At 55.6% G+C, this 24,541-nt stretch overlaps 1 protein-coding gene across 2 annotated transcripts in view; it reads left to right on the forward strand.

Annotated features, from left to right (window-relative positions):
* The first annotated feature begins 1,041 nt into the window (after nucleotides 1-1,041).
* The window catches only part of CACNA1B (calcium voltage-gated channel subunit alpha1 B), a 184,987-nt gene continuing 161,487 nt past the window's right edge, over nucleotides 1,042-24,541 (forward strand). Inside the window, exons 1-3 of one of the 2 annotated variants that reach the window (XM_036855907.1) lie at nucleotides 1,042-1,447; nucleotides 2,413-2,518; nucleotides 5,915-6,054. In XM_036855907.1, coding sequence (XP_036711802.1) covers nucleotides 1,164-1,447; nucleotides 2,413-2,518; nucleotides 5,915-6,054 — 530 coding nt within the window. In that variant the 5' untranslated portion in view covers nucleotides 1,042-1,163. Of the gene's footprint in view, nucleotides 1,448-2,412; nucleotides 2,519-5,914; nucleotides 6,055-24,541 lie in introns of those variants that run through there. The other variant, XM_036855905.1, reaches the window with a different exon arrangement.

Genomic DNA, 24,541 nt, shown 5'->3' on the forward strand with positions numbered 1-24,541 from the left:
GATTTGCTGTCCGCGTGCTGGTGGAAGGGACACTCGGCTTACCTCCTCTGCCACTGACTCGGGAAAGGCTTCTTATTTGAACATTGTGAGGACCAGATGAGCAAATCATGTGTGAATCGAGTAGAACAGTGCCTGGCACAAAGTAAGCCCACTGTGAACATTGCCATTCCTTGTAGGAGAATGTCTGCTCCGTGAAGGCTGAGCTGGGAGCCTAGCGCCTGGCATCTAATAGGTGCTTGGTGGAGAGGCTGGTTGGCTGGCTGGATGAATAGCATACAACAGGCTCTCTTTAAATTTTTATCGAAGGAATGGTGGGACGCAGGAATCTCTGAATTGAGGTTTTGGAGCTGATTCAGTGTGTGGTGATGGGAAAGTCCAGGATACGACTGAGGGCGGAGGGGCCCCAGGACAGAGCTGTGCATCCTGAAAACCCAAGACCAGGGAGTTGAAAGCATCCTCTATACTGATGTCGAAGACCCCGAAAGGATGGCAGGAGAGGGCCGGGAGCCAACATCTTCTGGGAAGAGGCCGGTGTCCGCAGCGAGGGGGAGGGGAGTGGGCGATGTGGCCGCTGGGAGGAGTGAGGTGTGGAAAGAAACGTGGGGAGCTAGGGGCCTCACCCCCCTTTGGGCTACAGCGTCTCGCCGCTGGTGATGCCTCCTGGGGGGAAGGAGGGGTTCGTTTGTGCCGCTCAGCGAGCCGTCGAGGACTCCCAGCCCCGCCCAGCTCCTGGCCTGAGCCTCCCAGTTCAGCATCTGGCCAGCGGCCGGCCGGGCGCGAGGCGGGACGCGCGGAGGGCGCACGCTCACCGCTGCCGCCCAGCCCGGGCGCAGCCCAGGAGGAGCTGAGGGCCGAGGCGCAGCCCCCAGGGCCGGCGGCCGGACCCGGCAGGGGGACAGGGCGGGGGCGGCCGGCTGGGGGCGGGGCGGGCGGGATCCAGGCAGGCGGGGCGGGCGCGGATTGGTCGGGCGCTGCCACGTGACCGGCCCCTTATAGGGCGTGGTGCGGGCGGCAGAGTCGGGTGCGGCGGCGGTCTGCCGGGCGAGGTCTCGTGTGGGTCCGGCGGCTCCGCGGCTGCTCCACTACGAGCGCCAGGCGCGCCCCGCGCCCTCCCATCTCCGCGGGGCCGCCGGGCCGGGGGATGCGCGCAGCGCCCGGGAGCCATGGTCCGTTTCGGGGACGAGCTGGGCGGCCGCTATGGGGGCGCCGGCGGCGGGGAGCGGGCCCGGGGCGGCGGGGCCGGCGGGGCGGGCGGCCCGGGCCCTGGGGGTCTGCAGCCGGGCCAGCGGGTCCTCTACAAGCAGTCGATCGCCCAGCGCGCGCGGACCATGGCGCTGTACAACCCCATCCCGGTCAAGCAGAACTGCTTCACCGTCAACCGCTCGCTCTTCGTTTTCAGCGAGGACAACGTCGTCCGCAAATACGCCAAGCGCATCACCGAGTGGCCATATCCTGCCGGGGGCCGGGCCGGGCGGGGACCGGGGGCCGCCCGAGGTCGCGGGGACGGCCACGGGTGCGGCGTCGGGCGTCCGCGCCTCGCCGGGTCTGGGAGGGGCGGCCTGGGCGGGGGGCCGGGGCGGGGGCCGGTCGCGTGCGGCGCCCAGTGGCCATCTTTCCCGGGGCTGGAGGAGGGTGCGCCCTGGGGAGAGGTGCATCGGGTCGGCTCGGCGAGGAGGGGGCGGGGCGGATTCCGGGCCCCCTCCGCGCGCAGCGTGTGCGTGCGTGTTTGTGTGTTTCTGTGTGTGTGTGTGGGGGGGGGGGTCGTGGTGGCAGCGGCCGCGGGAGCGGGGTGGACGCTGGGCGGAGCCCCCTGCCCCTGGGCTCGTCCCTTCGCTTCCACGGTCTGGGCGCAGAGCGCGCGGCCAGCCTGGAGGGCACCCGAGGGCGAATCGGTGTCTGTGTAGGTGTGAGCACCCGGGGGACGCGAGCCCGTGCGCGCGCCTGGCTGCAGGTGCCTGCGTGTGTGCGGGCATAGCATGAACCCGGTGCTGCGCGTGCGTGCGTTCGGGACTCTCGGTACATGTATGCTCACGTGCCTGTGTAGGTACATGTGGCTGCGTGTGTCTTTAGGTGGGAGTGTGCGCCTGCGCGGGGTCCTTCCTCCAGCCGCGCGCTGGGGGCCCACAGCCCCCTCCCTCGGGGCGCGGGAGCCGGGCGGAGCCGCGGCGGAGGCGCTGTCCGCGGTGCTGACGGCCGCGGGGACGTGCTGAGGGGCTGGTGGCCGCGACTGCGGAGGCGTCCCTCGCGGCGGCCCCGAGGATGAGGGCGGGAAGGGCGGGGTGGACTCCGGACCGGGTCATTCTCAGCCCCTCCGGAGGCGGCCTGGCCCCGGCTGCTGCACTGCGCGCTGTCGGCCTTGGTCTCCTCGCCTCTCCTCTTTGGCGCCTCCTGGCCAGTCCTTAACCCACGCACTCCGTTTGAGTACATGATTCTGGCCACCATCATCGCCAACTGTATCGTGCTGGCACTGGAGCAGCACCTCCCCGACGGAGACAAGACGCCCATGTCTGAGCGGCTGGTGAGTGCGGTGGCGGCCGGCCTGAGGGCGGGGCGTGGGGTGGCGGCAGCTTGTCTGATTCCACGACCCTTTAAGGATCCGTGATCGGGCACAGCTTCCTCGGGCAGGGTAGTCTGGGCAGCTCCCCCTCCTTCAGTGGAGGAAAAGGATAGAACCCGGGAAGCTAGCACTTCCCTGAAGGGCCAGCAGAGTGGGATAGCCAGCTCAGCCCCTGCTGGGGAAGGGTGGCTTGAGAGGGGCCATTTTAGCCGGCAGCTGCTCTGCCCAGTGCCACTAGCCACCCCTACACCTGTCCAGTCCACACGGACTAAGAAACTAAGAGCTAAAGCTGGGGTGTGGGAAGGGCGTTCATAATGGCCCAGGTTGAGGAGGGTCGGGCTCCGTGAGTGGGGGTGGGGCTAGCTGCCCACCCTTCCCTGCAGGGCTGTGATAGTCTTCGGCCCCCGGGGTGCAGCCCTTGGTCTCGGGACTGTCAGCCTCTCCTTCAGAGCTGTCTTCCCTGGCTCTGCTTGGAGTCCCTTCCCTGTGGGCCCGCCGCTTCCCGTGGGAAGCACTCCTTCCCAGGCTTTCTTCCCAAACGTCCCGAATATCGCTTCCACCCACTCTTGCCCAGAGCTCCCCAGACCCCTGTGTTTTCCCGTGTTGGAGTACAGAACCCACAGGAGTCAGGATGCCAGGTCAGGGTGTCTGGAGGTGCTGGGGCAGGGGGAAGGGTGCTGCTTGAGGAGGTGAGCCCCATTTCAAGGGTGAGGTTATGTTCCCCAGCCCCAGCCACCCCTGCTGCCCTGGCCCCTTTGCCTGGGCTTGGTGTGGGCTCCCAGGGGCCTGAGAGACCGAGCTTCAGAGCAGAGAGAAGGAAGAGCAGGTGCGGGGATTGGAGAGGGAGCCTGGGGCCTGGCTGGAGAGCTGCTGGAGGTCCTGAGGTCCCCGAGGAGGAGACACTTCTGGGGGCACCGGGCAGCCAGAGGCTGAGCCCTCTTTTCCACACCCTGGCAAGTGACCGGTTCTGTCCAAGCTCCTTCCCTAACTTCAGTGGAGAAAAGCGTTGATGAAACAGGGCCTGTTCAGTGCTCTGCACAGGCCTTGAACTCCAGGCCAAGGGGTGGGGAAGGGGAGACAGAGTAAGGCTGCCCTGGGCGTGCTCTCAGTTGGGTGGGCACCACGAGAAGGCAAGGAAGTGACAGCCTGGGTGGTCAGCCAGGAGATGGGGGATCACGGGGCAGTCGTTTCTCCAGGAGCAAGGACGGCCAGGAGGGGCTTCTGCTGTGGGGCTCGGGGGGAGGAGGAGTGTGAAAGACAGCACAGTCGGGCAGAGTGGGGTGTGGTCCCTGCGTGACTCTTGCCCAGGTGTGGAGCCGAACAGGGTCGCTCGCCTTCTTTGGGCCCCAGGTTCCTGCTGGTGTTGTGGGCCCCATGCCTGCCACATGCTTGGTGGTGGGGGTCCACTCTGGAGGCCGGAGAAGAGGGTGAAAGTGAGAGGGAACTGGGGTTTCCGGCAGGGAGCCTTGAACGCCAGGCCACAGGGCGTGGTCACATCTCTAAGGAAGTCCAACAGGGGTGGGGCCAGAGGGATACAGGCCGGGGTGGGGCGGGGGGCGGGGAGGCCAGTGTGCAAGCAGCGGGCTTGCGTAGGCCAGCCGTGTGTCCAGCCACGTCTGAGCTCCTGCCTCACAGGTGAGGGCGGGTTTGCTTTGTGGTGAGGGGGGTCGGTACGCTTGTAGGAGGTAGGGGCTGAGCTGTGGGGAGAATAAGCAGAACGTGCCCCCCTGGAGGCCTGGAGGCCCCTGAGATGGATGGGAGTCCGGACGCAGCGGCCTGGGCGGGGGCCGTGTGGCGCAGGGGCAGCCTGGCCTGGGGGGGGGGGCTCCACAGCTCCCTGTCTCTGGGGGCTCCGCTTCCCACACACCCATCAGCTTCCTGAGTGGCCTTCAGCTGGAGTCCTGGGCTTGCAGTCTCACCCCTGCCCTGAGCCAGCCCTCAGCCAAGTGTGATCAAGGGTGGGGCTGGGGGAAGAGCTGTGAGGGAAGGTCTGGGGAGGGGTCTGGGGAGGGGCCCCGCCCCGTCTCCTGGCGCTGGCTTGCTCTTCTTCTGTGAACATCTGTTTGCTGGGGCCCAGCTGTTAACCCAGGGCAGGTGGTCAGCGGCCTCTTCTCTCGGGGAGAGGGGACCCTCCAACTAAACCAGACCAGAAGCCTCCAGGGAATGATCCTGCGTGAGTCAGCATCAGGGTGGTAGGACAGGAGAACCGGGCCACGGTGGACGCCAGGCTGGGGGTTCACCAGGTCAGGTGGGAGAGCCCTGGAGGGCCAGGCTTCTCTGGGGAGGAAGGCTCAGGCTGCTGGTCCTGAGTGGGAACTGGCAACACCCACAGGGAACCAGTCCGGCCCTTCCCTCCCCTGCAGCCCCGGGAGGCTGGGCCCTGAGGCCCGAGCCCTCCCTGGCAGAGCAGCCTTCGGAGGACAAGTCCTCCCGTGGCTCCCATAGTCCTGAGGGCAGGACCTTCCCGCTGCCCCTTTGCCCACTTCTGTGTCCGTGGTCTGCACTCAGGCTGGTTCCCATGCTGACCCGCCCCCTGTGTCCCCTTGGTCCAGCTTGCGGGTCACCTGCACGGAGGCTCTGTCTGCCACCCTTCCCAAGTGCGTGACGCCCCTGGTCACTCTCCACCCCGTCTGTGTGTCCTCTCCCTGAGTGCACGCAGCTCGTCCCCACTGTGCTCACCACCAGGGTCCCGGCCCGTGTCGGCCCTGCCCTCCCCTGTCCCCATTCTTTTGCTCACACTGTTCCCTCCGCCCGGAATTCCTTTCCTTTTCGCCCAGCTGGATGCCTCGCCCTCCAGAGGCTCCCTGAGGCCCGGCCATGCTTGCTCCCCCCAAGATGTGCATGTTTTGCTTCTCCAGAAGGTGTGTGCTGAAGGGATGCGTGGGTCCTGGGCTGTCCTCTCGGGAGTTGGGCCGTTGTCCCCGTAGCGGTTCGAGCCCAGGATCAGACCCAGGTCACCTCTGGGTTAGGATTTGTCTCTGCCTCTAGCAAGCTGTGAGTCTCCGGCCCAGTTCCTGACCGCTCTGTGCCTCAGTTTCCTCTAGGATGGGGATGAGAATAGTGCTGAATGCATGTGAGGTGTTATCATGAGGATTGTCCTAGTGATTGTGGGAAACCCCCCCCAATTTTGTCATTGTTGTTATTGCTTCCCCTGCTGCAGGGCTTCTGGGGGTGGGAGCCCCTTCCTACTGTGATCAGGTGTCGCTGGCCGCGGGGACAGGGCCACCTGCCCTGTTAGGGGAACTCGGCAGAGATCAAACGGGCCCGTGATGGAAGAGACGAGTCTGTGGGTGGTGGGGGGTTTCCTCGCCTGCCACACCCCGGGCGGTGGTGACCTTGCTCTGCGCTTCTCCTCAGGACGACACGGAGCCGTACTTCATCGGCATCTTCTGCTTCGAGGCCGGGATCAAGATCATCGCGCTGGGCTTCGTCCTGCACAAGGGCTCCTACCTGCGGAATGGCTGGAACGTCATGGACTTCGTGGTGGTCCTCACGGGGTGGGTGCTGGGCCCGGGGTGCCCTCTGCGAGGGGCGGGGTCGGGCACGCTGGAGGCCCCGGCTTCGTGATGGTCCTCATGGGGTGGGTGCTGGTGGGACGGGCATTGTTTCTCCCCAGGAGGTGCCTGGGCTGTGATCTTGGCTGAGGGGCTGTCGACGGTGCTCTGTCCTCAGGCGAGGCTTGCTTACAGAGCTGCTGGTGCCGTGGGCAGGTCACCAGGGCAGGGGAGGGCTCTGGGCCTTATTCTGTAAATCCTGGGCTCCAACCTTGCCTCTGTCGCCCCGTGACCTGGGGGGCACGTTTGTGTGTTTGGGTCTCCTGCCTGAAGGGTTCTCGGGCACGTCTTCCTGGAGCTGTGCTTGGATGAGCCCATGCTGGTGTGTCGTCACAGTTTCTGGTTCCAGGAAGGCGCTTAATCAGTGTGTCCTGCCACCCACTGTCCTCCTCAGGTGGCCCTAACAATTGCCAGCTCGTGGTTTCCGAACAACCCAGGAGATCCAGAAAGTCAACTTGGGCTGGGCTGCATTGGAGGGCGGGTAGAATGCCCTGCTCTTCATCATGGAGGCCCCAGCCTTCAGGGCCATAGTGTTTCCATCTGCCTGATGGGTGTTCAGGGCCTCTGCCCTGTTCCTCTGGCCAGTAGGCTGAGGCTGGGGCTGGGCTGGGGTTGGGGGTGAGCGCCTAGGTGTTTGCTCCACAGAGCCTGTTTGCACAGCCCAGGTCCCAGAGGCCCCGCCCTGGCGGACTGCAGCCGCTGCTTCTGGGACCTTGTGGTCCCAGGGAGGCTCGGAGCCCCACTGTGGCCCAGAACACTCCTTCCAAGGGACAGGAGGCTGCGGCCAGGTCTCTGTCCTGTGCCGCATGTGAGGACAAACAGACTTGGCTAAATGGCCTCTGGGCTCCCGAATGAGGCCCCCCTCACCCGCCCCATCCTGGGGGGCCTGCCCAGCTGTCTGCTTGAACTGCCGGTGGCTTGGCCCCAGAGGTGCCTGCAGCATGCCTGGCATGGGCCAGAGTTGAGGTGGCCTCGCCTTCAGAGGGTCTCTCCCTGGAGGTGACGGAGGGGCTGGTGGGCCTTGTGCCTCAGCTTCCCTTTCTGTCCTTGCACCTGTGGCACCAGCCTGTCACTGGCTGTGATGGGATGGGTGCCGCTGAAATCAGATATAATAGGCTTTCCGGGCATCTTGCTGTTTTCCTTTCATTTTTCCTAATGACCGAGAAGGGAAGGGAGCGGGGAGCCGCGCGGTCCTGCGGTGCGGTGTGCGCCGCCCACACCCGCCTGCTGCCCTCGGTGGCGGTGGCAGCGGGGGCTTTTACAGAAAGCCCTCTGAGGTCCCACCGATGTTGCTGGTGGGGGTCTGGAGGTGGGCGTGGCCGCTCGGAGGGCAGGGTGCTCCCACAGTCCAGTGGGCGCTGCGCGGGCTGTCGAGGAGCGTCGCTGGCTGTTTACGTCTCTCTCTCCCTCTAGATGTGAGTCCCTGAGGATAAGAACGGCGTCTTATTTTTCTGGGTGTCCCCAGAGCCTAGCTCTGGGAGGGCCCCCAGGAGGGTCAGGGAGCATCTGCTGAAGTAATGGGCTATTGAAGCTAGGGTGCTCTGTGCTTGGGCCAGCTGGGAGCTGGGTGGGATGGGGGGACCCCGCCTCTGGGGATGCTGTCCATGGTGCTGAGTGTTTGGACTGCTGGGAGCAAGGCGGGGAGGCAGGAGCCCTCACCGACCCCTTGGCGGGACCCCTGGGTCTTCCAACAAACATGTCCTGATTCCAGGTCCAGGGAGCCCCGTCCCCCTGTGAGGGCTAGGAGAGACCTCCAAGGGTGGCTGTTCTCTCTTGCCATTGACGACACTCTCCGGGGCACAAGAGAGAAGAGGATGGGCTCACTTTCCTGGGAGCCCCAGCAGGGGGATCCCAAGGGTCCCGAGACCTTAACTCTGCCCCCAGCCCAGACTTGGAGATCCTGACCTCGGTCCATCTGTTTCTCCATCTCCTCTTTCCTACCTCTCCTCGCTTCTGTCTCTTCTTCTCGTGGGCCTCTCTCCTACCCCGCCAACCCTGTTTCTGTCTCTCTTTCCCTCCCTCCCTGTCTCCTTGTCTTACTCTCTTGGTCTTTGTCTCCCCATTTCTAATCTTCTCTGCCTCACTGACCCTTTATCTCTTCTTTGCCTTCTCGGTATTTCTTTGCCTCTCGACGTCTCTGTTTCTCTGTGTCTTTTTGCTTTTTCTCTCTCATTCTTTCTCTGTCTCTTTCTCTTTCTGCCTGTTCTGTGTCTCTCATCTGGGTCCTGGAGTCTCTGCTCTCGCTGTGAGTTGGCACCAATGGTTTCCAGGCCCCCTCTCTCTGCACCTTGTCCCCAGGGGTGGCGCTGGGTTGGGAGGGGAGCCCCCAGATGGGGAGGGTGATCTATGTCCCAGAGTCACGTGCGGGAGCTGCTCTGTTGCTCCTGCTTGCAGCACCCAGGGACTCGTGACCTGTGTGTGTACTCATGTATGCGTGCGCATGTGCGTCTGTGCACGTGTGTGCACCTGTATGTGTGTGTGCCTGTATGTATGTGCATGTGTGCACGTGTGTGTGTGTGTGGTGCGTGATGGAGGGAGGCCCTGGTCCATTTTGGGGTGAGTGCTTGCCCCAGGGAACCCAGGGAAGAACGCCTAACTCTAAGCCCTCCTGAGCTGAGGTCCCTGTGGGTAGCCATGGCGGTGGGGGGGGACGTTATTTCTCCTTCCCTTTTTGAAAAATTAATTAATTTATTTATTTTTGGCTGCGTTGGGTCTTTGTTGCTGCACGCGGGCTTCCTCTAGTTGCGGCGAGCAGGGGCTACTCTTCCTTGCAGTGCGCGGGCTTCTCATTGCGGTGGCTTCTCTTGTTGCGGAGCACGGGCTCTAGGCGCCCGGGCTTCAGTAGTTGTGGCTCGCGGGCTCAGTAGTTGTGGCTCGCGGGCTCAGTAGTTGTGACTCGCAGGCTCTAGAGCGCAGGCTCAGTAGTTGTGGCACACGGGCTTAGTTGCTCCGCGGCATGTGGGATCTTCCTGGACCAGGGCTCAAACCCGGGTCCCCTGCATTGGCAGGCGGATTCTTAGCCACTGCGCCACCAGGGAAGTTCCCTACTTTGTTGTTTTTAATTAGGGTTGACTTAATTGGTGCTCAGAGGGCCGGAGGCCCATGGTGGGGAGGGGAAGGGCTCTGGCCGGGGAGGCCCTGGTGCTGACTTGTCCCCAGAGGCCAGCTGGGCTCCCTTCTACTTCTGAGGCTGGCATGCAGGTTGTGGGAGGGCCCTGATGGAACGAGGGCCGCTCCCTGCATCAGGGAAGCCTCTTAACCTCATGTCCTCACCTGTAAACTGCGCCTGGGTGCACGCTTGGCGTTGCAGGGGGCACGGCATCTAGTCCTGGCCACGGAGCCAGGTGAGGGGCTGCCCTGCCTGCCGCCCTCTGTCCTCCGTCCTGTCCACGCGTTTCCAGCTCCTCGAGCTGCCCCGCCCGGCACTGCCCCGCCCACTCACCGTCCCTTGATCACTCATTTATTCAGATTCAGTGAGCCTTTGCCTGGTGCTGAGGACACAGCAGTGAACAAGACCCCCAGGCACCTGCCCTGTGGGCTGCGTTCTTGGGGGGCCCCGTCTCCCTGCCCCGCGCTGTGTCCTCTCTGTGCGCAGAGGCTCGGCAAGGGCAGGTCACGGCCGCGTCACGGCGCCTGGGGGCAGGTGTGCCGTGGAGACCGCTCCTTCTGTGACGGTAGCGTGCTTCGTCTTCCCAGGTAGGAAGGGGCTCAAGGAGAACGCGGTGTGGACTGGGGGGCTGTTGCTTGGTGTCGGTGGTCAGAGGAGACTCACTAGTGAGCTGACTTTTGAGGGATGTGGGGGGATGAGCCATCTAGATGCCTGGGGAGAGGGCTTGGCTGGCGGTGGCAACACCAGGGCACAGGTGCATCTGTGGCCTTGAGAGCCTGAGACCGGACAGGGTCCCCAGGGAGTGGGGAGTTTGGAGGAGAAGCTGCCCACGACTGAGCCCCGGGACCCCAGAGCTGATACGTTGGTGAGGTGGGCGGGGACGGTGCCGAGGAGGCAGGAGCGAGAGGAGGATGGGCGGCTGAGCGCGGCGTTGGGCACCGTGCGGCTGATGGGGTCTCCCGAGAGCTTGCAGGGGAAGGTCCCGCGGGAATGGGAAGGGTGCGTGGTGAGCACCTGGGGCAGCTCTTCCACCTTTGAGGGAGTTTTACAGCAAAGCCGGCAGAGGACTGGGCAGTGGCAGTGGGGAGGGGAGGGGCGGAGGGTTTAATTAGGTGGGGGCCGGAGCCTGTGTGCAGACGGGCCGGGGCCGGAGCCTGTGTGCAGACGGGCCGGGGCCGGAGCCTGTGTGCAGACGGGCCAGGCCCGGGAGGCAGGGAGTAGCGGCGACGCAGCCAGAGCGCTGGAGTCATGTCCTGGGTGGACAAGGGGAGCCAGGCTCTTGCCACGCGGGGCGGTGGAGCAGGAGGCCGGGGCGGGGTGCGGTGAAGTTCCACTTCACGGGGTCAGGGAAGGTCCCTAAGAAGGACCTTGAGCAGAGGTGTCCGGAGCCCGGGAGGGGGCGGAGGGTGAGGATGCAGGGAGGCCGCGGGGCCTGCTGGGGGGGCTCCGGGTGCAGGGGCCGGTCCTGGGCGGGGAGCAGTGCCCCAGGGAGGCGAGGGGGCTTGGACTGGGGTGGAGCTGCAGGAAGCACTGGTCTGGTTGATTGTCCTCAGGAAACCCGCTGGCACCCCCGAGTGTGGCACCCGCGTCCCCAGCCTGTCTGTAGCTGGTGTGTCCCCGCGTCACCACCTCCGCCCTCCCCATCCCGTCGGCAGCCCCCAGCCCACCCTGCGGTCCTGACAGGTTGATGGCAGCTGGGAGTAGGGGCAGCAACAGGGTCCCCTCAGAGCCCGGGGACCTCTTTGTGCTGGCAGAGGACCCCAGGACCCCGAGGCCATGGGTGTCCCTGCCCCCGTCACAGCCCCAGCCCCAGCCTGGAGCCTTCCTCGGGGACAGCAGAGAAACGTGTCCCAGCTCAGACAGGTGACTCCCCAAGGGGACATTTCCAACCACAGCCTCTCATTTCACTCCAAATTAAGCCGGGATTTCTCTCCAGGACCTGTAATTAGAGCTCAGGGTCCTCCCTCCCTGGCCTGGGCGTCCTGTGGCGCCGCTAGGGAGAGGCGTTTGCACTGGGCATGGACGCGAAGTTGGTCAGAGGGCGCGGGAGAGCGCTGTGGGGAGGCCGGGCCGCGGAGGACATTGCCCTGGGTGAGGAGGGGCCAGCAGGTACGGGCCGAGGTGCGCGGTGACCCTGTGTCCACGTGTGGCAGCCGGGGACGCTGTGCCCAGGTTTGAGGTGACTAGGGACACCGTGTCTGAGTGACCAGCGGCAGTGGGTTTGGACGTGGGCCGGCCCCAGGGCGTGTCCGAGCGCGGGCACTAGAGCTCGCATTCAGGGCTGGAGCCGCCGCCCGCGGGCTCCTCCTGCGTCCTGTGACTGTGGTCCTGCAGGCGGGGTCTGTGATGCCTGGTCAGGTTGGGGGTTTGCCGGACTTTCTCTTCCGTCCCCACCTGAGGCTGGAAGCGTCGGGACAGAGGAGGGGCCTGAGGTCTGACAAGTGGCCCCTGGAGCGGCAGAAGGGAGCTGTCCGGCCCCCATTATTACGCTCCAGGCAGCGTCCCCGAGGCTTCACTGACGATTCAAAGCAGGCCCGGCCCCGGGCTCTGCAGGCCTCCTGTGCTGTGTGGCCGGGTCGGAGTTTGGGGGAGGCACCCTGTGCCCGGCCCCCAGGTGCCTGCCTCCTGCCAGTGGCCTCCCACGGGGCCTGTCAGTCCCTGGGGACAGGCCCGGAGCCCCGTGCTGGGCTGTATGACCCCCGAGGCGGGCGGGTCGGGGGGGATCCCAGCCTCCCTCCTCGCGCTCGCCGCTGGGTGTTTACGGAGGAGCAGCTTACTCCCCTGCTTGTGTCTCTGCCCACCCCCCCCCGTTCCTCCTCCCCCGTCTTCCTCTGATTTAGGATTCTTGTCACTCTTCTGGGGGGTGTGGGGAGCCGGAGCCAGGCCCCTCCTGGCCGCTGCCTGCAGACCCCGCCCCATGTGTTGAGGGAGAGGCCCCACCGCCCAGCTCCAAGGGCCTGGGGGTCCCGGCAGGACAGGGAGTGCAGGCTGCCCGGCCTCGGACCTGGAGCTCAGCCGAGCTGTGCCGCGCTGCCGGCTCTCGTCCCGGGTGCTGGGCCCCCTGGGGCTGCCGCCGCCTGGTGCCCACAGGATGCCGAGCCCCGAGTGCCTCTGAGAGGTGGCTGGGGGCAACTGCTCACCTATCCATGTATCCTGTGCCTGGTGCACCTGCAGAGGTCACAGGAGGTCAAGTTCATGCCTGGGGAGCATTTGCCCATGGGTGGTGGGTACACCTGCAGCTGTTTGGGTGGGCGGGGCAGTTGGGCCTTGGGCTCTGTCTTCCTGCTCAGCTCCAGGCGGCTCCCCTCACCCCCACTTCACACCGCTGAGCCCAGAGCTGCAGATTCACCTGGAGGTGAGAATGGTGGCTAATGTCTTCTTGGGTTACTAGGCCTGGAGCCAAAGCCGGTCCCTGGCCTGGGGAAGGGGACGGGAGAGCAAGTCCTTCTAGGGATGGGCAGGCCAGGCCTCATCTCCACCCAGGGCCTCCCCACCGCCTGCAGCCCATCTGCACTCACACGGACCTGGAACTCGCAGATCCCGCAGGTCACCTGTCACAGGCGCCTGGGTGTCCTGTTGCTCACGCAGCCAGCCGCCTTGCTGCTGCCCCACTGTGCCCCTCTTTCTCTGGGTCTCAGCCTCCCCCCGGGGGGGCCACTCTCAGAGTCCCCGACACTACAGCCCCTCCTGGAGAGAAAGAGCCCGTGCGCACGGCTGGGCCCCCTGCTTCCTGTGGGATGGGCTGTGCGTCTGTCTTCTCTCAGCTCACCCCCCACCCCGTCCCCACCTGGCGGGCCTCTCTGCCCTTTCCTCGCCCCAAGGGGCTTCCCTACCGGCTGGCTCCGTGACAGCCCCTCCCTGCTGACGGACGTTCCCCCTGAGAGCTGTGTTAGTTCAGGCGCTGTAACAGAGGCCCCAGACGGGGGTCAGGGGCTGAGACAGCAGACGTTCACCGTCTCACCGTCTGGACGCTGGCCGCCCGAGGTCAAGGTGCCCGCAGGGTTGTCTCACCGTCTGGACGCTGGCCGCCCGAGGTCAAGGTGCCCGCAGGGTTGTCTCACCGTCTGGACGCTGGCCGCCCGAGGTCAAGGTGCCCGCAGGGTTGTCTCACCGTCTGGACGCTGGCCGCCCGAGGTCAAGGTGCCCGCAGGGTTGTCTCACCGTCTGGGCGCTGGCCGCCCGAGGTCAAGGTGCCCGCAGGGTTGTCTCACCGTCTGGACGCTGGCCGCCCGAGGTCAAGGTGCCCGCAGGGTTGCTCTAGGCGAGGCCCTCTGCCTGCCCGCTGTGTCTTCACGGGGCTGCTGCTCCGTGTGCGCAGAGGTCTCTGGGTTCTCTTCGTGTTCGGTTACATTCATCCTATTAAATTAAAGCCCATCCTTTTGACCTTGGTTAAGCATTTACCTCCTAAGAGCCTCGTCTCCAAATACAGTCCCTCTGGGGGTTAGAGCTTCACACAGGAATTTGGGGGGGGGGACACAGTTTAGTCCATAATAGGCTGTGCTCAGACCCCAGGCTCCTCTGATGAGCGTCCGTTGGCCCCACTGCCTCGGTGCCCCGGTTCCCAGTGTGCAGCAAATACTGTGGGATTGGAATCCAGCTGGGAGAGCAGGGAGCCTGCCCCGGCCCCGATGGGCACAGGGTGCCATGTGACTGACCCCGGGCGATCGTGTGGCTCCAGGCCCGGCTGTGCTGCGGCTGCCATGTTGTGGGCCCGGGTGAGACGGCTGTAGGGCCAGCGTCTTCCTCCCCGCCTCACCTTCCGCTGGCCGTGGGCCCTTTCTCACTCCTCCAGGTCTGTTGTCAGCCTCCCGGGCCTGACAACACACCGCAGCACCAGGCACTGAGGACGGGCTGAAGGCAGGGCTGCCCGCCCACCCTAGGACCCTCTCCAGCCTGGACCGGGGCAGGGGTCGGGGGGCGCTGCTGAGCCCGGGGAGGTCCGGGGGTGTCCTGGGCATGGTGAAGCCTCCGGTCTGAGGGTGGGAATCCCTGAGGGAGCCGCCAGCCCTGCCACCCCCCGTGCCTGCGGGCCCTGCACCTGCGATCTCGGGCCTGGGTTCTGAGAATGCAGTGATGGGGAGGGGACGGGCGTGAAGCAAGAGCTCCCTTCTTCCCGTCACCGAATCAATTCTGGGGCACAGTGTTTCCACTGGGGTACAGTCCAAGGCTGACCAGCCCTGCAACACACACTGATGCAAGGACACAGCAGAGGCACGTGCGAGACCCCTCCAGCCCTGTCCCTGCCCGCGTGGCCTGGACTCGGTCTCCATGAGGGGCTCTTTCCAGGGGGTAAGACCCCTGGGGTGGTGCACTTACTTGTGCTTCTGTGGGTCCCCAGCCTGGGAGGTGGGCAGTGGGGGTGCAGAGCCCTCTGGTGAAAGCACCAGAGCAGGTGGGCAGAGGGAGGTGGGCAGCGTGAGCTCCTGAGACATGGAAGGGAGAACAAAAGGTACAAGCTGACTCTTCCATGAAGTTTCCTGCGTGCTGGCTGGTCTGCTAATGTAATCATCCTACAACCATCCTGGGCTAGATGCTGTTATTAACATCCCCTTTTAAAAAACTAAATATCTCATTTTGAGCTAATTGTAGATGCACAATATGCAGAGAGGGTTCTGAGGGTAATGTCCTGTGAAGCTGTAGCACAATTTCACAACCAAGATGTCGACAATGGCACAGTCAAGACACAGAAACTCCATCCCCACCGGGACCCCTCCTGTTGCCCTTTTGTATCTGCTCCCACTTTCCTCTGACCTCACTGCTTCTCAGTCCCTGACAGCCACAATCCAGTCTCCATATCCATCATTTTGTCACTTTAAGAACATTATGCAAATGGAATGGTGCCTTTTGGGATTGGCTTTGTTCACTCAGGGTGACTCTCTGAGGATGATTGAATCACGCTGTTGCATGTGTCTATACTTTGTTTCTCTTTACTGCCCATTGTCTCTTTAACTATTCACCTGTTGAAGGACATGTGGGTTGTTTCCAGTTTTTGAAATACCACCCACAAGGCTGCTCTGCACATCCATGCACAGGTTTTGTGTGAACATAAGTTTCCATTCCTCTGGGATGAATGCCCAGGAGTGCAATTACGGGGCTGTATTGCAGTTGCATATTTAGTTTTTTAACAAATTACCAAACTGTTATCCAGAGTGGCAGTACCATTTTACAGTTTTTTAAATTCCCACCAGGAATGTATGAGTGATCTAGTTTCTCCATATCCTCACAAGAGTTTGGTGTTGTCACTGTTTTTTATTTTAGCTATTTTGATAGGTGTGCAGTGATACATCACGGTGGTTTTGATTTGAATTCCCTTAATGGCCAATGATGTTGGACATCTTTTCATGGACTTATTTGCCATCTGTATCTCCATTTTGGGGAAGTGTCAGTTCATATATTCTGCTCAGGTTCTAATTGGATTGTTAGTTACTAGTCAGTTTTCTCCCAATCTGTAGCTTATTTTTTCATCCTCATAACAGGGACTTTTGCAGAGCAAAAGTTTTGAATCTTAATGAAGTCCAGTTTATCAGTTTTTCCTTTCATGGATAGGGCTTGTGGTTTTGAGTCTAAGAACTCTTTTCAGCCCTAGGTCATGATGATTTTCTCCTATTTTTCTTTTTTTCTGAAAGTTTTATCATTCTATATTTTATGTGTAAGTCTGGGATCCATTTTGAGTTAGTTTTGTATCAGGAGTGAGGCTTAAGTTGAGATTCTTTTTTGTTTGTTTTCTTCCTGTGCGTGGCTATCCAGTTGCTCCAGCACTTGCTGGAAAGGCTATACAGTGTATTTCCTCCACTGAAGTGTTTTGTGTCTCTGTCAGAAGTCAGCTGGGCATGTTTGTGTGGGTCTACTGCTGTTCCGTAGATCTGTGTGTCCATCCCTCTACCAGTTTCACGCTGTATTGATTACTGTAACTATTTAAGTCTCAAAATTCGGCAGACTCATTCCTCCCACTTTATTCTTTTTTAAAAAAAAGTGTTTAAGAGTAAATTTTAAAAAAAAAACTGTTTTAGCTATTCTAATTTCTTTGCTTCCATATAAATTTTGGAATAATCTTGTCAATGTATATGCAGAATCTTCACAGGAATTGTATAAAACCTGTGTGTTAATTTGCAGAGAATTGTTATCTTTACTATGTTGAGTCTTCCAATCTGTGGACATGGTACGTCTCTCCATTTATGTAGACCTTATTTGATTTCTTTTTTTTTTTGAATTTTATTTATTTATTTTTTATACAGCAGGTTCTTATTAGTCATCAATTTTATACACATCAGTGTATACATGTCAATCCCAATCTCCCAATTCATCCCACCACCACCCCCACCCCCCGCCGCTTCCCCCCTTGGTGTCCATACGTTTGTTCTCTACATCTGTGTCTCTATTTCTGCCCTGAAAACCGGTTCATCTGTACCATTTTTCTAGGTTCCACATCTATGTGTTAATATACGATATTTGTTTTTCTCTTTCTGACTTTCTTCACTCTGTATGACAGTCTCTAAGTCCATCTACGTCTCTACAAATGGCCCAGTTTCATTCCTTTTTATGGCTGAGTAATATTCCATTGTATATATGTGCCACATCTTCTTTATCCGTTCGTCTGTCGATGGACATTTAGGTTGCTTCCATGTCCTGGCTATTGTAAATAGTGCTGCAGTGAACATTGGGGTGCATGTGTCTTTTTGAGTTATGGTTTTCTCTGGGTATATGCCCAGTAGTGGGATTGCTGGGTCATATGGTAATTCTATTTTTAGTTTTTTAAGGAACCTCCATACTGTTCTCCATAGTGGCTGTATCAATTTACATTCCTACCAACAGTGCAAGAGGGTTCCCTTTTCTCCACACCCTCTCCAGCATTTGTTGTCTGTAGATTTTCTGATGATGCCCATTCTAATCGGTGTGAGGTGATACCTCATTGTCGTTTTGATTTGCATTTCTTTAATAATTAGTGATGTTGAGCAGCTTTTCATGTGCCTCTTGGCCATCTGTATGTCTTCTTTGGAGAAATGTCTATTTAGATCTTCTGCCCATTTTTTGATTGGGTTGTTTGTTTTTTTAATATTGAGCTGCATGAGCCGTTTATATATTTGGAGATTAATCCTTTGTCCATTGATTCGTTTGCAAATATTTTCTCCCATTCTGAGGGTTGTCTTTTCATCTTGTTTACAGTTTCCTTCGCTGTGCAAAAGCTTTTAAGTTTCATTAGGTCCCATTTGTTTATTTTTGTTTTTATTTCCATTATTCTAGGAAGTGGGTCAAAAAAGATCTTGCTGTGATTTATGTCAAAGAGTGTTCTTCCTATGTTTTCCTCTAAGAGTTTTACAGTATCTTGTTTGACTTATTTCATCAGTATTTTATAGTTTTCAGGATTCAAGAGCTATGCATGTTTTGTTAGATTTACATCTAAGTTTTTCTTTTATTTTTGCATGAGTACAAATGGTATTATATTTAAAATTTCAGTGTCCACATGTCCACTGCTAGTATATAGAAAAACAGTACATTTTTGTATATTTATCTCTAATCCTGCAACCTTGCTGAATGCACTTATTAGTTCCAGGAGATTTTTCTTTTTTTTTTAAGATTCTTTGGAATTGTCTATGTTGACAAGTATGTCATTTGCAAATAGGGACAGTTTTATCTCTTTCTTTCCAATCTGTCTCCCTTCTCATTCCTTTTCTTGTCTTATTACACTGACCAGGACTTCTAGTACTAAGTTGAATGAGAGTGGACACCTTTGCCTTGTTCCCAGTTTTAGGAGGAAAACATTCAGACTCTCCCCATTAAGTATAATGTTTGCTGTAGGTTTTTGTAGATGCTTTTTATTAAATTGAGGCAGTTCCCCTCTATTCTTTTTTTTCTGAGACTTTTTGTCATGAATCAGATTTCTTCTTGTCAGTGTCAGATTTCATCCAATGCTCTTTCTGCATTGCTATGATCATGTGACTCTTTCTTCCTTTGCATGTTAATATGGTGGATTACAATGATTGATTTTTGAGTATTGAACCAGACTTACTTCCTGGAACAAACATGGTCATGGTATATAATTCCTTTTTATATATTGCTGAATTGTATTTGCTAATATTTTGTTAAGGATTTTTGCATCTGTATTCATGAGGGCTATTGGTCTGTCATTTGTTTGCTTTGTTTTGTTTTGTTTTTGTTTTTTTTTTGGTACTGTCTTTGTATGGTTTTGATATCAGGATAATACAAGCTTCCAAAAATGGATTTGGAAGTGTTCCCTTCTCTGTTCTATTTTCTGGAAGCCATTGTGTAAAAATGCTGTGAATTCTTCTTTAAATATTTGGTAGAATTCTGCAGTGAATCCAACTGGGCCAGGAGATTTCTTTTTAGGGAGTTTTAAACTTATGGATTCAATTTCCTTAATAGTTATAGGGATCTTCAAATTATCTATTTCCTGTTGAGTGAGTTGTGGTAGTATGTGTTTTTTGAGGACGTAGTCCATTTAGTCTAAATTGTCAAATTTATGTGTGTAGAGTTGTTCACAGTAGTCGCTCATTATCCTTTTGATGTCTGCAGGGTCTGTAGTGATAGCCCTTGTCTCATTTCTTATATTGGTAATTTGTGTCTTCTCTCTTGATCTCTCTCTTTTGGGAGGTTTAGGTTAGTCTTGCTAGAAGTTTGTCAATTTTATTGATCTTTTCAAAGAACCAGCTCTTAGTTTCAATGATTTTTTTCTTTCTTTTTTTTCAGTTTTACTTATTTCTGCCCTTATTTTTATTATTTTCTGCATTCTGTTTGCTTTGGGTGTATTTTACTCTTTTTTTTCTCAGTTCTTGTGGTGAGAGCTTAGATGCATGATTTGAGACGTTTCTTCTTTTCTAGTGTATGCACATGGCATATTAAATTTGCCTCTCAGTACACTTTAGCTGTGTCTCACACATTTTAGTATGCTGTATTTGCAGTTTAATTCAGTTCCATGTGTTCTTAAATTTTCCTCTAGACTTTTCTTTGATCTGTAGATTGTTTAGAAATGTGCTGTTTAGTTTCCAAATGTTTGGAGATGTTCCAGTATCTTTCTGTTATTAATTTCTAGCTTGATTCCATGTGGTCAGAGAACACACTGTATGATTTCGGTTATTTTAAATTTGGTAAGGTTTATTTTAAGCTCAAGATATGGCCTATCTTTGTTTATGTTTCATGGGCACTTGGCAAGAACATGTACACTGCTGTTTTTGTGTGGCAAGTTCTATAAATGTGGATTAGATCCTGTTTGTTGAAGGTGTTAATAAGTCTTCTGAATCCTTGCTGATTTTCTGTCTGGTTGTTCTGTCAGTTGTCAAGGTGGGTGCTGAGGTCTCCATTTATAGTTGTGCATTTGTCTATTTTTCCTTACAGCTCTGTTGGTTTTTGCTTCACATATTTCGTGGCTCTGTTGTTGAGTACATACAGGCACACCTCATTTATTGAACTCCACTTTATTGTAGATAATGCGTTTTTTCACAAATCGAAGGCTTGTGGCAACCCTGCATAGAGCAGATCTATTGGCGCCATTTTTTCCAAAAGCATTGGGTCACTTTTTGTCTCTGTGTCACATTTCGTTAATTCTTGGAATATTTCAAACACTCCTAAAAGATTATGACTTGTTGAAGGCTCAGATGATGGTTAGCATATTTTAACAGTAAAATATTTTAAAATTAAGGTATGTACATTTTTTTAGACATAATGCTATTATAGCACAATTAGTTGACTACAGTATAGTATAAACATAGCTTTTGTATGCACTGGGAAACCAGAATATTCATGTGACTTCCTTTATTGTGATACTCATTTTATTGTGGGGGTCTGGAACGAAACCCAAAATATATCCCAGGTGTGCCTGTGCATGTTTAGTGTTGCTGTGTCTTCTGGGTAGACTTTATTATTATATGTTCCTCTGTGTCTCTAGTAGTTTTATTTGCTATGAAGTCTACTTTATCGATGTTACTGTAGTCACTCCAGCTTTTGTTTGATTAATATGTGCATGAAGTATCTTTTTTTATCTTTTTACTTTCAACTTGCCTGCATCATCATATTAGAAGTGAGTTTCTTATAGACAGCATATAGTTGGATCATATTTGTTAATCCGTTATACCAATTCTGTCTTTTATTTGGTTTATTTAGACCATTTCCGTGTAATATAATTATTGCTCTGTTAGGGCTTAAGTCCACTATTTTATATTTTGTTTCTGTTTGAGCTCTCTGTTTTTTATTTCTTTGATTTCTTTTTCCTGCCTTCCTGTGGGTTATTTGAATGTACTTTAGAACTCCGTTTTGATTTATCTATAGTATTTTTAAGTGTATCCTTGTAGAGGATTTTTAGTGGTTGCTCTGGGTATTGCATTATATATACATAATTTATCCCAGTCTATTGGTGTAGTTTTACCAGTTTGAGTGAAGTATAGAAATTTTATGCAACTTATGTCCCATTATCCTCTCCAATGTATAGTGTGATTATCTTAAATATTTCCTCTACATGTATTTATTTATTTTTAAAATTTATTTATTTCATTTATTTTATATTTTTGGCTGCACTGGGTTTTCATTGTTGTGTGCGGGCTTTCTCTAGTTGCGGCGAGCAGGGACTACTCTTCGTTGCGGTGTGTGGGCTTCTCATTGCGGTGGCTTCTCTTGTTGTGGAGCACGGGCTCTAGGTGCGCGGGCTTCAGTAGTTGTGGCACGCAGGCTCAGTAGTTGTGGCTCGCAGGCTCTAGAGCGCAAGCTGAGAAGTTGTGGCGCATGGGCTTAGTTGCTCCGTGGCATGTGGGATCTTCCCGGACCAGGGCTCGAACCCGTGTCCCCTGCATTGGCAGGCAGATTCTTAACCACTGTGCCACCGGGGAAGCCCCTCTACATGTATTTAGAACTGCATCAGAGAGTGCTATAATTTTTGTTTCAACCACAAGCATAGTTTAGAAAACATAATTTAGGAAACTGTATTGTATTGATATTTACCCTTATTTTTATTCTTTCCATTCTTCTTCCTTCCTTATGGTCAATGATTCCTTTTTTTTGATCATATTCTTTTTATTTAGAGAACTTTTTAAAGTCACTCTTTGAAAATAGGTTTGCTGGTGACAAATTCTCTTAGTATTTCTTCATCTGAGAATATCCTGATTTCTCCTTCATTCCCGCAAGATATTTTTACTGGGTACTGGTGTCTAGGTTCACACTTCTTTTCTTTCAGCATTTGAAAATATTGTGCTACTTCCTTCTGATCTCCATGATTTATGATGAGAAATTCACTGTCCTTTGAATTATTTTCCCTTATAGGGATGTGTTTCTCTGGCTCTTCTGAATATATATGTATTCATATATATATATCCACTTCTATTATGAAAGTTTTCAGAGGATAGTTGGGTAGTACAATGAACAACGTATATGCTCCACCTAAATTCAATAAATTTTAATTTTGCAATCTTTTTCCTTCCTGTATTATATATTTTGCTGTGCCATTTAAAAGTTGTAGGTATTATGAAGTATCATCCCTAGTGTTCTAAGAATAAGGGCACTGGCCTATGTAGCTATAATAACATTATCATTCCTAAGAAAATAATTCCATTATCACCTAATTTATTCCATTTTAAAATTTCTAATTGTCACAATCAAGATTTTTTCTTTGTTTTTAGTTTTTAGAAGTTTGACTATGATATATTTTGTGGATATCTTTGAGTTTATTTTGTTTGGGAGTCACTCAATAGGTCCTTGAGGCTCCCTCCTCCCCCCCTTCTCTTCTTCTACTTCCCCTCCCCCCACTGCTCCTCCTCCATCTTTCAGCCTAATTTCTCTCTGTCATTCACATTCATACTGTACTGTTGTTATTCAGTTCATTGACTCTTTCCTCTGTTCCCTCTCTTCTGCTGTCAAGCCCATCCTCTTAGCTTTTTATATTGGTTATTGCAGTTTTCAGTTATAAAATTTTCATTTGATTCTTCTTTACATCGTTCGTGATACTTTCTGTTTTTTTGGTTTGTTTCAAATATGTTTGCAGTTGTTTGTGGTAGCACTTTTATCATCACTGCTGCAAAATCTTTGTCAGATAATTTTAATATCTCTGTTATCTTAGTGTTGGAATCTACTGATTGTCTTTTTTCATTCAGTTTGAGATCTTCCTGGCTTTTTGATGAATGAGTTTTGATTGAAACCTGGACATTTCCACATGTTTTTCTGAGACTCTGGATCTTATTTAACCCTGTGTTAGCTGAGTCTCTGATCCTGACCCATAAGAGGCAGGGGTCTTCTGCCTTGTGACTTCTACATGGGGTAGAAGTCCCAGTTCCCTACTCGACCTTCATTGGCAGGACCCCTCATTACTGCAGGGAGTGGGTAACGCTCCCACTTTACAGACTGGAGACTGAGGAAGCTCAGAAATTTGTTCTGCAGGAACCAGTAAGGATTCCAGCTAGACTGAGCCAAAGTCCAAGCTCCTAACCACTAGCTACCCTGACCCTCAGGATATTCAGGAGGAGTAAAATTTACCCTAAAAAGAGGGGTCTGATGGCAGTGACCTGGAGGCATCTCCTCCTGGGGTTTCCATGGCTGCGGCGAGTGAGTGTCCTGGGTCACAGTGACCTCACTGGTTGGAGCTTTGCTGCACTTGACCAAAGTAGTAGGCCTCTTTCAAGCTGGACAGAGCACTTCAGGCAGTCTAAGGGCACAATGTCCACCTGGGGGCCATCTTTTCCCAGCACAGATTGGGGGTGGTGATGGTCAGGGAGGGGCTGTAGAGCATCCGTACGATGGTCACCCACTGTGCCCCAAAGAGGCTGGTGGCCTGGAACCCTTTCTGTCCACTCTGTGTGGTCCCCACCTGTCTTGTAGCCCTATTTAGGCTGGGGAGGGTGATCACATGTGGCTGGACTTTCCTGTGCTTTGGGCAGTGACTACGACAATGTCTGTTGCGTGTGAGGCTGACCTCAGCGTGAGTCAGCGTGTGTCACTGTGTGTAACCATGTGGGGCACGAGGCACTGGGCCATGTCCCAGCTCCACCTCTTCTTGGGTTGTGAGCCTGGACACTTGGATGTGCTCTCTGAACTTCAGTTTCTTCCTCTGTATGATGGGGCTAATGGTGCTGACCTCCGAGAGTCCCTGGCACGTGGTAGACAGCCCATGATGTTTTTATTTGAATGAGATGTGAATGTCATGTTCTCTGGCATGACGGCCCGCACATGCCAGGCCTGGCCCTTCTTCAGCCCTGCCTGGTGTCTCCGGGTGTCTTTGGAGCAGGCTCTGGGCCTCTAGTGCAGGGGGCCTGCGCTTCATGCTCAGCCCAGGGCGGGGGGTGGGGTGACGAGGGTGGAGGAGGCTGAGACCCACAGGCTGTCTCCATGGCAACAGCCAGCAGCCTCCTGGGCAAGAGCCAGCACCTGGAAAGTCAGTGACAAAGCAGTTCCTGGAGATGGTGCTTCCCCTGCCACGCTTCTGCCCTCAGCTCCCGTGTCTCCCTGGGCCGTGGGTGGGTGCTGTGGGCACCCGCCCCCCGGGCCTGACCTGGGGACTCGGCACCTGCCCAGCGGGAACCGGGACTGGGGCGAGCAGGTGCTCCTGGCTTCCCCTGGAGCCTGCCCCACCCCCTCCCTGATGACGGTAGTAACGGCCCCAAGGACGCTGGTGCCGCTGCCCCTGAGTGCTGGTGGGTCCCAATGCTGCCGGGCACATCTTCTGAGTGTCATCTCGTAGCAGTGTCACCATAGCCGCGGGACCCGCACGCTGTCACCTCCATGTCTCAGGTGAGGGACCGGACAGGCCGTGCCTTCCCTGTGACCAGGAAGACCCAGGCTTGGACTTGAACCCCGGCCACCTGCTCCAGGGTCCTGGGTCTGGTGTCCCAGGGCTGAGGTCCTCCCAGGCAAGCCCTGCGGAGCCCGGGGTGCTCACGTCTGGGTGGAGAGGACATGGCACCCCAGCCCCCTGCTCGGCAGGGCCTGAGCTCCCTGAAAGGGGCTGAGCGGCACCGCTGAAGTGCGTCCCGCCTGGGGCCCCAGCAGGGTCGGGGCCCTGCTCAGCTCGGCCGACTTGGAGCCAAAGCCACCACTGCTGGGGTCACAGCATCTCAAGGGGTCGGGCGGCCCCTGCACCCCAGGTCCTTCTTGCTGATTCGTTGCCCAAACTGAGGTGTTTTTGAGAGTCAGAGGGGCACCAGTAGCAATTGTGCGGGCTCAGCAGTCCAGACTAAGGCTGTCCTGGGCGCCTCTGCTCCCTTTGCTGACTTGGTGGGTTGGGGGCCTCAGGGGGAGCCCCCAGCCTGGGGAAGGGCAGAGGACGACCCCCCCATCGTGAAACAGAGGTTGCAAGGCAGCGTGACCTTCTAGCCAGTATGTTCCATATGC

The sequence above is a fragment of the Balaenoptera musculus genome, chromosome 6 (genome assembly GCF_009873245.2).
Source record: "Balaenoptera musculus isolate JJ_BM4_2016_0621 chromosome 6, mBalMus1.pri.v3, whole genome shotgun sequence".
Classification (NCBI taxonomy): Eukaryota; Metazoa; Chordata; class Mammalia; order Artiodactyla; family Balaenopteridae; genus Balaenoptera; species Balaenoptera musculus.